Source organism: Artemia franciscana, chromosome 9 (genome assembly GCF_032884065.1).
Source record: "Artemia franciscana chromosome 9, ASM3288406v1, whole genome shotgun sequence".
Taxonomy (NCBI): domain Eukaryota; kingdom Metazoa; phylum Arthropoda; class Branchiopoda; order Anostraca; family Artemiidae; genus Artemia; species Artemia franciscana.
The window spans coordinates 10,390,051-10,402,686 of NC_088871.1; the positions used below are offsets into that span (position 1 = coordinate 10,390,051).

At 34.5% G+C, this 12,636-nt stretch overlaps 1 protein-coding gene across 1 annotated transcript in view; it reads left to right on the forward strand.

Moving 5' to 3' along the window:
• The window catches only part of LOC136030985 (nicotinamidase-like), a 94,333-nt gene that overhangs the window by 19,689 nt on the left and 62,008 nt on the right, over positions 1 to 12,636 (forward strand). Inside the window, exon 2 of the mRNA XM_065710141.1 lies at positions 7,690 to 7,819. Coding sequence (XP_065566213.1) covers positions 7,690 to 7,819 — 130 coding nt within the window. The remainder of the gene's footprint in view (positions 1 to 7,689; positions 7,820 to 12,636) is intronic.

Below are 12,636 nucleotides of genomic sequence, written 5' to 3' on the forward strand. Positions count from 1 at the left end.
ATTCAGACTGTCAGTTTCCTGTATTCAGCCGCTAGCATCGCTACCGCGCACTGTGTTCCAAAAATAGATCGAGTTTTCATAACTGCATTGGTATCTAAACTGTGAGTTCGATGGAGGTATTTATTTCTGAACACTAAGATTCTTTTTCCTCTTCAATAGTCTTATTAACCAAGACTTACTTGAATATAGAGCGACGTATATTATTAGAGAACTAGAGAGCAATACCTAACAGTAGAAAAGTACGTTGAAACAGTTCCTCCGTATTACCTGTCGGTTTATCACGAGACCTCGGGATTTTTCTGAAAATCCACAATTGAAAATCCGATCTCATGGTTTATTGACAAATATCAATATTCTAAGTATTGTCGATCCCAAAAAAACTTGGAAATCTCATATAATTTTTATTCGGATTCTGGATAATTAGGTTTCATCTGTATTTGAGTTATTTAAAATAAAAGCTCAGGCTTATGTAGCTCAAATCGCAAACCTTGTTAAACCATATTAAGCTTCAAAAAAAAAAAAAATAGAATGAAAGTAAAGATCAACATTTTTAATACTTATCCTTAGTTTTACTTTTTTAATGCAGCTACGGGGATTTTGCAGGCTGTGTCAGCTAGTCAGGGGTACACGAAGAGGTCTAGCAATACACATATAACAAATTTTTTCTCCGTCTCCGTGCACAGGTTAAAAAAAAATATCATTTTTGAAAGTTGAATGTCGAAAATTGAGTTTAATTAGTTTAATTGCGTTTTGGATGAAAACTTTTACGTAGCATTTTCAGTGGGATCGTTAATATGCCAAAAAACGGACATATTGGTGTATTAAGCTCCACCAAAGCCAATTAGAACAACGCTTTATTTAGTTCCGAACGTTTGTACAGGAAGAAATGAACTATTCCCTGATTTTCTGGTTTTGATAATTCAATTCAGGCAATTATTTTTTTTATGTCAAAAGCTAAGAATTCCAATTATTTATGAGCTTTACAGTTTTGGCAAAAATTAGGAAGTCCTAGTTTTCTTAATCCATATAAAATATAGGACATCCAATTAAATGAATCTATTTCGTGCACTTTTTTTTAATCGGGTGGGTTAAAATACCCCTTTGACAAGACTTTCCAATAGCGTCATTTGAATTTCCGTAGCCAACATGTGCTCAACACTCAAAGGCTCACTAGAGGGCTCCTAATTCCGTGCTTCTAATTTCGTGCCCCCTAATTTTGACGAATATAATTCTGATTATGATAAAAAATAGAGGTACACTCTCTGAAACATCTATTCACCTAGCAGGAAGTCTTAATGCTCCTAATAAACTTATTTTAGGAAAAATTTTCAGATTGGCCCTTTGATTTGAGTGCAGCCATGTCATTAAGGATGGTTAACGTGGTAAAAGACGAAAGAATGCGGCACTAGACACTAAAGTCCAAAGTGGTGGTACTGTTCTCCGTTTAATGGCCTTCAGCCTGGAAGTACCATGGGGGAGGGCTAACTGCAACTTTTAATAAAGGAATGGCTCACATTGTTGAATGATAATATTTGTTTTTACCCGTCTAGCTATATAATTGCCTGTGTTGGTTACAGGGACGTATACAGAGAATGGGCCTCCAGGTCTCCCCCCCTGTAATCTTAAAATATTATGAGTTTTGGGGCACTTTATTCTCAAATTGTCAAATAAAATTCGTTTTATTATTGCCTCCCCCAACGCCAGAAAAAAAAATCTTGCGAACGTGCCTGCCTACATGACTTGTATGAAGGTAAACGTTTCCGTTGTGATAACAACATTAACAGACATCATAGATTTATTTTGAAATATATGTTTGTTCCAGACTGTCAAAACCTAAATCAATCAATATGTCAATACTCTATTCAAGTATTTGATATCTTGTTTACAGTTTTTAAGGTTTATACAAACACACTCTCATGTAGTTAACTTGTAAGCAAAAAAAGACTTTCTGTTTGTGACATAGAAACTTCTGTCTTGTTATGTCTAAACGATAAAACGTATATAACCGCAATACAAATATAATAAGAATGTTCCAAATACTAATAGTTCATTGCCATCTGATTTAAATATATAGTGGAAAATGTCCGTTTTTATCAACAAAATAAAGTAATTTCTTTATGTTGCACTATTATGATTGTCTTCTGTATTTTTATTCAGAGACGTTTCTTCGTAGCTGCCCACTAGTAATCCGCCTGACTGTGTAGACTTCACTTGCCCTGAAATCGATAACTCCTTTTCCTCAGCCAGACCAAATCACAATTTATATCGCATTTTATAGCTATAAATCACAATTTATAGCTTAGTGCTAGCCCCTTCCTTCTTTTCTTCTTTGTTATCTTTCTTCTCTTCCTTTTTAGGTTCCTTTGTATCCTCCTCCTTCTTTTTCTGAGATTCCTTGTCAGTAAAGTTTTCCTGGTACTTGTGTATTATTCAGAACGCACTCAATAAGTGAAGTTAGGTTCTTTCGTGAAACAAACTACGATGCAGGTTTAATTAAATATTTGGTACTTTTTCATTATTCAACTGATTCAATTCAATTCAGAACACACTCAAGAATTTTGCTGAGAAAATCCGGTTTCATAGCCATAAAGACAAAACTCAATTTAGTTTGCTACGCATAGTGATAGAAGATAGTGGCGGCAGTAAAGGCAGAAGGAAGACCTCCTTTTAACACGATTCTTAACGACATTTCTGCGTTCTGGGCACGTAATTCTAAGTTGTAATTTTTACTATTTTCCTAATAAAGTATTATATTTTCATCATATTTTGTTTTATTTCATTAGCTTTATGAAAAATTTGGCCTATATATTTGCACATTGGGGGAGGGGGGGTGCATTATATCAAATACCTAACTTAACCTAACCTAACCACCTCTATATATAAAATATTTAAATTAAAATGTACCTGCATCGCAGTTTGTTTCACGAAACAACCTAACTTCACTTATTGAGTGTGTTCTGAATAATACACAAGTACCGTTCCCCCACTAACTTTCATAAAGTACTTGCTATTGCTTGGAAAGAAGTTAAAATTAGTTATACAATTTATATAAAACCAACAAAGTTGACAAATAACAGAAGAGATCTGGAGCTAAATTTTGAAATGGCGAAATAATGGTGTTTTAAAGCTAAATGCGGCCGTCCTAGCCGAGCGGTTAGCACGCTAGATATGATATCCTTTGTCCTGTAGGCCGGAGCTCGAGTCCTGATGTCGCTGGTTGTTTGGTTTGGAACGAGTTAGTGGCGTGACTCTGTAAGCTCAGCCAGAGCCACCCACCTTCTAAATGGGTACCTGGATAATTCTGGGGAAGGAAGGGTGTGCGATAGAACAGGATGGCTGGCCACTCTGAAATCGTTAACTCCTGTTCCTTAGCTCACCGACTTCCTTGTCGCTTTTTTTTTATCCATTTACATGGTACCTGTATGTTTGTTTGCTATGACTTTTTTTAAATTTCTGTTCGTTTTCGGTTTTATTTATTCTGTAATAGTAAAAGTTTTTTTTCTCCTAAATTTGTAAAAATTTTGTGCCGTTTTTCGACCACTCCCAAATGCCCAATTACTTCCAAACTTTACCTGTTTATTACTTTTTTTTCGTACAATACTTTGCTTCCGTTGAGCGCAAAAACATCAAAATTTGTTCCGCTTCTGTATTCCCTATTGTCAGGGGCGTAATTTCTTTGGGGTAGGGAGATGGAAGCAACTGCCCCCTCCAGGCCTCAGTTTGCCTCCCTGCAGGCCTCAGCTTGCTCCCCCTGTTGTAGTTTAGTTTCCGCAAAAATCTTGTCAAAATTAACATAAGTCTGCATATTTCAAGTACCCAGAGAAACAGGCCAGTTTTCTTTCGTATATATTTGTCCTTATGGTACTATATGAACCAATTTTCATTTTTCACAGTCATTTTCATTTGATTTTGGGAAATTGGCTCCAACTCCCCCCCCCCACGGTTTTGTCGAAATTACGCCGCTGCCTCCTGTATGAGTAAAATAACATAAAGGGTAATTGGGCACTGTGAAAAGCATAAAAGAAACGCTATTATGCAACCAATTAAAGTTTACGAGCCTGAGAAAAGTTGCCTTATTTTTGACAGAAGGGAGAAACACTCGAAGTCATAGAATCTTAATGAAAATCAAACCATCAGACCAGCGTGTCAGACAACCTTACTGTAGAGGTTTCAAGAAAAACCTCCTATATGAAAAGTGTCGAATTTTGTATTTTTGAAAGATCACGGATGCGTGTTCATGTTTTTTTTTTCCAGGGGTGATCGTATAGACCCAGTGGTCCTAGAATATCAAGAAAGGGCTCATTCTAACGGAAATGAAAATTTCTAGTGCTCTTTTTAAGTGATCAAAAATATTGGAGGGCAACTAGGCCCCCTTCCTCGCCCCTTTCTCCCAAAATCTTCCAGTTAACAATTTCATATAGCCATTTTGTTCATTATAGTTGAAACGCCCAATTACTATGCCTTTGTATATAAAATTAACCCGCCCCAAAGTCCCAGGGGAAACGTTTTTTAGTTATAAAATTTGCCTATTGTTTACGAATGGTATTTGTTATTAGGAAGTATGCACACAATGTCGGATGGGGGGGGGGCGAAGTTTTGGTGGTTTTTTTCCACGGTGGGAATCCATGAGGAGGGAATTTTACAGGGGGTGATCTTGTCAGGAGAAATTTTATACTGGTGAAATTTGCCAGAATTCGTATACAAAATTCTTTTTATATCTCTTGCTTTCTCTTTTCAGTCTCAATTTTACGCGTGGAGATTTCTCCGTGGAGATGGGGCCAGATTTTCTGGCATTATTTAAAAAAACGATCAGCAATTAAATAAACAAGTTTTTTTTCAACTGAAAGTAAGGAGCAACATTAAAACTTAAAATGAATAGAAATTATTATGTATATGAAGGGGGTTGCCCCCTCCCCAACACCTCGCTCTTTATGCAAAAGTTTTAATTTTGTCCCAATTCTTTAACAAAGACTCTTGAAACACAAGGTTCGTTTAATTGGAATAATAACAAGATTTTTCAAAGTAATAAAAAGTTTTACATAAAGAATGAGGTGTTGAGGAGGGGCAACCCCTCATATACGCAATAATTTATGTTCGGTTTAAGTCTTCCGGCAAAAAATAGAAAATTCCACATTTTTGCAGATAGCAGGTTGAAACCTCTGAAATAAGGTTCTCTGATACGCTAAATCAGATGGTGAGAATTTCATTAAGATTATTTAACTTTTAAAGGTGTTTCCTTCCTTTTGGGAAAGTTAAATAAAGAAAAACAATTTTTTTAACTGAAAGTAAGGAGCGACATTAAAACTTTAAAAGAACAGAAATTACTCCGTGTATGAAAGAGGCTGTTCCCTCCTCAATGCCCCACTCTTTACGCTAAAGTTTGACTCTTTCTCTCAATTCTATTTTATAAAACATTAAATAACTTTAGCGTAAAGAGCGGGACGTTGAGGAGGGAACAGCCCCTTAAGAACAGCCGTTAAGATCCTATGACTTTTAGGGGGTATTTCCCCCTATTTTCCAAAACAAGGCAAATTTTCCCAGGCTTGCAACTTTTGATGAGTAAGACTAAATTTGATGAAACTTATATATTTAAAATCAACATAAAAATTCGATTCTTTTGATGTATCTATTAGTACCAAAATTCCGTTTTTTAGAGTTTCGTTTACTGTTGAGCCGGGTCGCTCCTTACTACAGTTCGTTACCACGAACTGTTTGAGACAGGCAAATTTTCTCAGGCTCGTAGTTTTTGATGTGTAACACTAAATTTCATGAAACTTATATATATGGAATCAGCATAACAAACCAATTCTTTTGATGTATCTATTCATATCAAAATTCAGTTTCTTAGACTTTCGCTTACTATTTAGACGCGCCGCCCCTTACTTACAGTTCGTTACCCCGAACTGTTTGATAATGCAAATTATGTCTGAAAGTTGAAACGGTTATTAGACAAGAATATGGGGTAATAATTACCCCATAATCAAGTTGTTTAATTCCTTTTTTGTTTGTTTTGGCTTGGATTTTATTCCACGATCATGCATGGTCCTTTCTCTTTCGCCTTGACAGTAAGAATTATAACGCCTATAAGAACGCCCTGTGCCTAGTTTACAAGGCCATATGAATAAAGAATATTGTTTATTGTTGCACGCGGAACTATTTAACATAGCATTGGTAAATACAGTTTTCTCTAAAAAAAAAAGTTTCATTTCACTCCAAAAAAGTTTATTATGCTGAATTTTTCCAAATTAACCGTCCCCCCACTCCCCCTCAGATGGTTAAATCGGGGAAACGACTATTTCTAATATGACGCTTAGCTTAGAAGTGGGGGAAATATATTATCTTTCTTCTACATTGATGAGAGATCAAGCTTCAGACATTATGGCTAATTTGTTTATTTCAAACCCTTAGCAACAATGTTTACCATTTCATTATAATTATCACACAGCAAACGATGAACTGTAATGACTACAATATTCACTAAAAAAAAAAAAAAAAAAAAAAAATGAAAACCAAGTCATTAGGGATTGCCAGTAAAAGAAAGAAAAAGAATTAGAAAAAAAACAGGTGACTGTCAATAAACACTAGTAAATTATAGACAAATATAACAAGTAGATATACAAAGCAATAAACAATATTTCAGGTTATATAATCAAAAAGTTCTCAATCAAAAATAACGGGGGAAGATAATGTCAATCAAAAGAATAGATTTATTGGGTCTAGCGACTATAAATCGGGCAGTAGAGGCTAGGACATCGCTTTGAGACCGTTCCGAAAAATAGTGATTAAAACAAGAAAATATGGTCCCGACACCCCTGCATCCATATCGAAAATTCTATTACGTGTTTCTCTACGATTTCCATCTCTCGAGGAAGCATTTACTTCCCCCTAAAAATAAATTCTTCCGAATATGCCTGACCATGTACTATTAGGCCGCATTTCTATTCGGCCTTTTACGGAAATACCAGAAGAAATTTTTAACCGATGAAAATTTGATAGAAGTGTTTTTTCAATATAGTACAGGAAAACAGGGTCTTCAATTGGCTGTTTAATTGACAATTTATCCGTTAAACGCAAAACGGAAATGCGGCTTATCGCATTGCCAACCTCCTACTATACCGGGAGCCTGTTTGGTTATTAGTTAGTGCAAGATTTTCACCTTGCGCTGTTTATAAGGATATTATAAGGATATCTCTGGTGGTTGTCATGGTTTTCATTTCCCCCAAAATAGGGAATTCCGTAAGAAATTTCAGAATTTTCCTGGAAAACACATTGATTTTTCGAATCTCGCTGTTCCGAAAAGTTGTTGTTTTTCAATCTATTGAAACTATTGATATATATATATATATATATATATATATATATATATATATATATATATATATATATATATATATATATATATATATATATACTGATAATGTCATAGCCCGATGCAGTCAATTAAAACTCTGCGTAGTTTTACATATAAACTACTTGTTTCACCAATTTCACAACGACTTGTTTTTTTTTATTTTTTTTTCGACAAAAGGTCCCCATATTTTCTAGGCGTATTCTCAAATTTTTTTCATTTGTGGAAACATTTTAGCGTCAAAATTATATGTTCTAAACAATGTGCTCGAAACACCTAATTATATTTATATAGAATAGTGAATTATAAATCTTATGTTAAGTTTTATTTTGGAATTTTAGGGATGGATTTATGACACTGGAGGACTTTGGTGTCCTTTGTCGGTCCTTATTTCGAAATGAAGATGCTGTATCTTATGAAGTTGACGATATGAAAATGAAGGAAATTTTTGAAGTATTTGATTTAAATGAGGTATGGGAAGTTCAGTGTATTATTCAAAAGCTCGTACTTTTTTCTTTTAAAATGTATTTAGTTGTATTCACACATTGGCTTGAATTAAAAAATGATAGTGGGGGCAAGCTCAATTTCCAACAAATAGCTCAAAGCGGGATGAACTATTGAAAATTCAATTGAAGCTATAATTAAGCCGAATTGAGTGGTTGACAATTTGCATTATACGGATAACAAGTTGTGTAAAAAAGAAAATGGCATAATCACAGTGACAAATAATAGCATGTTCTTATACATGAAACTGTTCAAGATAGCAAAAGCGAAATCTGGCAGGAAAATTTGGTTTGGGGAGCGTATTGTGCTCTGGAGAGGTTAACTGCCCACTCTGTCCTATATTAATTTACGCCCCTCAATTCAAATGTATTATGATATTATCATTGTATAAGAATAATTGTACTTTGTCTGATAACAGACAAAGATTTAAAATTGAGACTTTTTTTTTAAATGCCGCTTTTTGTGATAACCGACAATCGATGACACAAAACAACAAGAAAAAAATTGTTGTTCCGCTGTCTGTACTCTGATCTATTTGAGATAAATAAATTCTCGTCAATTTTATCAAGTTAAAAAAAAACTAGGTCACGAGTTTGAGCCTATGCTGCCTTAAAAAATCCACATCTTCCAGTTTTGAAGCGTTTAAAGGAGATTCCGCACAGCGATTTCGCTACATCAGTCATTTAAGTTGTTTTTGTTAGGAAGAGCATTGTTTATAAGACACTTAAACTAATATACATGGCTTTTAAGTTTAATTTTTTCTCAAGATTAAATAAAATAAAATCTAGTTTTTTTAACTGAAAGTAAGGAGCGACATTAAAACTTAAAACGAACAGAAATTACTCCGTGTATGAAAGAGGCTGTTCGCTTCTCAACGCCCCGTTCTTTACGCTAAAGTTTGACTGTTTCTCTCAATTCTATTTTATTAATCAGTAAAATACTTTAGCGTAAAGAGCGGGGCGTTGAGAAGGGAACAGTCCATATCATACACGGAGTAATTTCTGTTCGTTTTAAGTTTTAATGTCCCTCCTTACTTTCAGTTAAAAAAACAATTTTTTATTTAATTTCTGAAAATTTTTTAATTAATGCTTGTTTAATTTTGGCTCTTCGCACATAAACTATTAAAATGAAATTTACATATTAATTCTTTTTTTTGGCTAAATGGCTTTCTCTTAAATTTGATCAGACGATTCTGAGAAAAAAGGGGTGGAGGAGGAGGCCCAGTCGCCCTCCAATTTTTTGGTTACTTAAAAAGGCAACTAGAACTTTTAATTTTTAACGAACGTTTTTATTAGTAAAAAATATACGTATTTTAAGAATTAACTTACGTGACGAACTTCTATATTCGTATATTTTTATCATGTATATGAGGGTTTTTGTCCCCTCGTTAATACCTCGCTTTTAAGAATGACCCCTGAATCAGAAAGGCCGTAGAATAAATAGTTGAATTTACTGAAAATACTTTAGCGTAAAGAGCGAGGCATTTAGGAGGATAAGAACCCCTCATATGTGTAATAATCTCTGTTCGTTTTAAGTTTTAATGCTGCTCCTTACTTTCAGTTGAAACAATTTTTTCATATTTATTTTTCATTGTTTTTTTTTATAAAAATGCTAGAAAATCCTGCGCCCCCTTCATTGAATTTCTCTTCCCCCATGAAAAATTCCTCCAAGGAAAGATCCTCCCATGTAACCTCCTCTCCTCAACCCCCCCACAACCAAAAAAGTCCCGCTGAAAACGTCTGTACACTTCCCAATAGCCATTACTGTATGTAAACACTGGTCAAAGTTTTTAACTTGCAGCCCCTCCTCCAGGGACTCTTGGGAGAAAGTCATCCCCAAAGACATAGTTTTTATGTTTTTCGACTATGCTGAACAAAATGGCTATCTCAAAATTTTGATCCGTTGATTTCGGGGGAAAATGAGCATGGGAGGGGGCCTAGGTGCCCTCCGATTTTTTTGATCACTTAAAAGGGACACTAAAATTTTTAATTTTCGTTAAAATGAGCACTCTTATGACATTCTAGGACCACTTGGTCGATACGATGACCACTGGAAAAAAACAAAACAAATAAACACCCACCCGTGACCGGTCTTCTGGCAAATAATACGAAGTTCCACATTTTTGCAGATAGGAGCTTGAAATTTCTATAATAGGGTTCTTTGATACGCTGAATACGATGGTGTGATTTTGTTAAGATCCCATGACTTTTAGGGGTGTTTCCTCCTATTTTCCAAAATAAGGCAAATTTTCTCAGGCTCGTAACTTTTGGTTAATAAGACTAAATTTGATGAAACTTATATATTTAAAATCAGCATAAAAATCCGATTCTATCAATGTATCTCATAGTATCAAAATTCCGTTTTTTAGAGTTTCGTCTGCTATTGAGCCGAGTTGCTCCTTTCTACTGTTCGTTACCACGAAATGTTTGACAAAGTTTAAAAAAAAACAAAAACAAAAATTCTAGTACCTTGGTCCAGTCTACGGAAAAAATTAAAGAAAAGTTATGCTTTTTTGTTAATTCTAGTTTGACCTCTAGAATTTTTACTTTTTTGGGCCGGGGGGTTTCTTGGAGGATTGATGTTTTGTTGTTTGATGCATTTATGATATCTTTAGCACATAATCCGCAAAAAAATATGATCTTTTCTTGTTCTTCTTTTGTTGTCCAGTTCCTTTTTTTGTCTATTTGTTTTTTTGTTTTTTTTTTACGCCCCATGGGCAAGCAGTGATTCATGGCGGAAATTTTCATCTGTTATGCTGTAAGGTAGATTTAAATCAATAAAATTATCTTTTCTCACTTTACACTGATCACGTGTATTCAGTGCTGGTTTTACTGAATGAATATAAACCGGCATATGAATTAATGTTCCTTATAATATTCAATTAATAAAATAATATTTATTAATATAAATTAATTAATATAAACTGTATGTTAATGTATTTTAGAGTGTTAGCGGTATAACAGACTATGATTTGGACAAAGCTAACGCCATCGTTTATGTCATATAAGTTAGGCTACTCAGATATTATCTGAATTGGAATAAATGCGTCAACGTGGTTGTTCCCCTAGCAACTGGGCAAATGCACGTACGTAGGAACTTACTTTTGGAGAGATGAGGCAGGAGTGGGTCCAGAAGTTACAGGGGCATTTGTCACTATTTAGAAGATTGAAAATTACCCTAAGTTTAGGGTTGGAGGGGTGAAAAATTTCAGTCACGGGCCCAGATTTCGGCTGTCTCGCCCAACATAAATTCCGTATTCGTCCCGAAAGGTGAGGGACAGAAAAGGATGAAAAGCAGACGATTTCTTAGGAACATAGGAAATTCTGGAGGAAGTTGTTAAATTTTGAGATTTTAGGGAATGGTCCTGAATGTCTTCCGTATACTTGAGGTCTCTCAATGTTATTTGAATGATAACATAGCTCTTCCTTTGTCGGGCATGTATTTACTTCCTCTAAATGTTATTTAATCCATCAGTAAACTGAAAAATGCAATCAGAAAGTTACGAAATTACAAAAAGTGGTAAAACACAAAATGGAAAATAATACGGTTTCAGTAAAATAAAAGCAAGGTGATGCTCACAAATTACTTTTATAAACTGGTATTTTATATAAAAAATACAGATAAAGTTTTATGAACATTCTTTTTTTTTTGATTGACTGAAAGCATTCACGGAGGTTCATCCTTAAACTAATCATAAATGGTGCATCTGTACTGGACTGCTCTCCAATTTCTAGATCTCTTACTGATCTTTCATTTATTGTTTTTTGGCAGTCCGTTTTTTTTTTTTTTATCTCCCATCCAACCGTCTCACACATTGCTTTGACAAACGTATATTTTTATGTAAGCAAAATATAATAATAATAATTTTATGACAAAATTTTTCCGATTGACTTGACGTATTTGGGTGGGGATGGGGACTTCATCTCCAATCACAATTGGTGGCTCGAGACTGGACTGCTGTCAAATTTTCTAGCTATTGGACTGGTTTTACATTTCTTTAATCTTCTATTTTCCACCAGAGTAACTTTGGTTGTCTCTTTCTGTTATTGAAATTACAAACAGGAAAAAGCCTAAGGCTTTTTCTTGGTAAGAGACTAACCTCAAAGAATCAAGCAGCTAAGTATGTCAAATATGACACCATATCCTAGAAAAGTTTACCGATGATACTACTACCAGTAAATCAAAGGCTACTACTTTTAATTGACATTTCAGTTACTGTGAGCTACAGTCTGTTCTTTATTACAACCTGGCTACAACCTACGATTATGAAGTCGTTGATCAATCTTGTACATGAAAAATGCAGTTTTTCGTAAAAAAAATTATTATATTAAAAAAGATAATTACAAAAGCTTTTAAACCACATCAATTTCCTTTAAAACGGGCCATTAAACAGCTATCTACGATGTTCCTTTGCCAAGCTATCTGAGGAGAAAGAGAGAGAGAGAGAGAGAGAGAGAGAGAGAGAGAGAGAGAAAAAAAAAAAGAGATATACTTTTCTTGATTTTCAAGCCAATATATTTTCCTTCTTGTTCAAGCTAAGAGACAGTAAGTTTCTATATAGGGGTTTCGGACAAGACTGTATTAATAATGTACTTCTTGTTTTGATCTGACTCTATTTTTAGAAGTAATTGGTTATTATAGATTTTACTAACGAACTAGATCGTCTCTTACTAGTTTGCTAGCTACCGCTGCAACCTGGATGAGGAGAAAAAAAAAAAAAAAAAGAAAGAAAAAAAAAATGCTGTCGATGCAGAATATCTTAGTTCAAGCCCATTCTCTTGTTT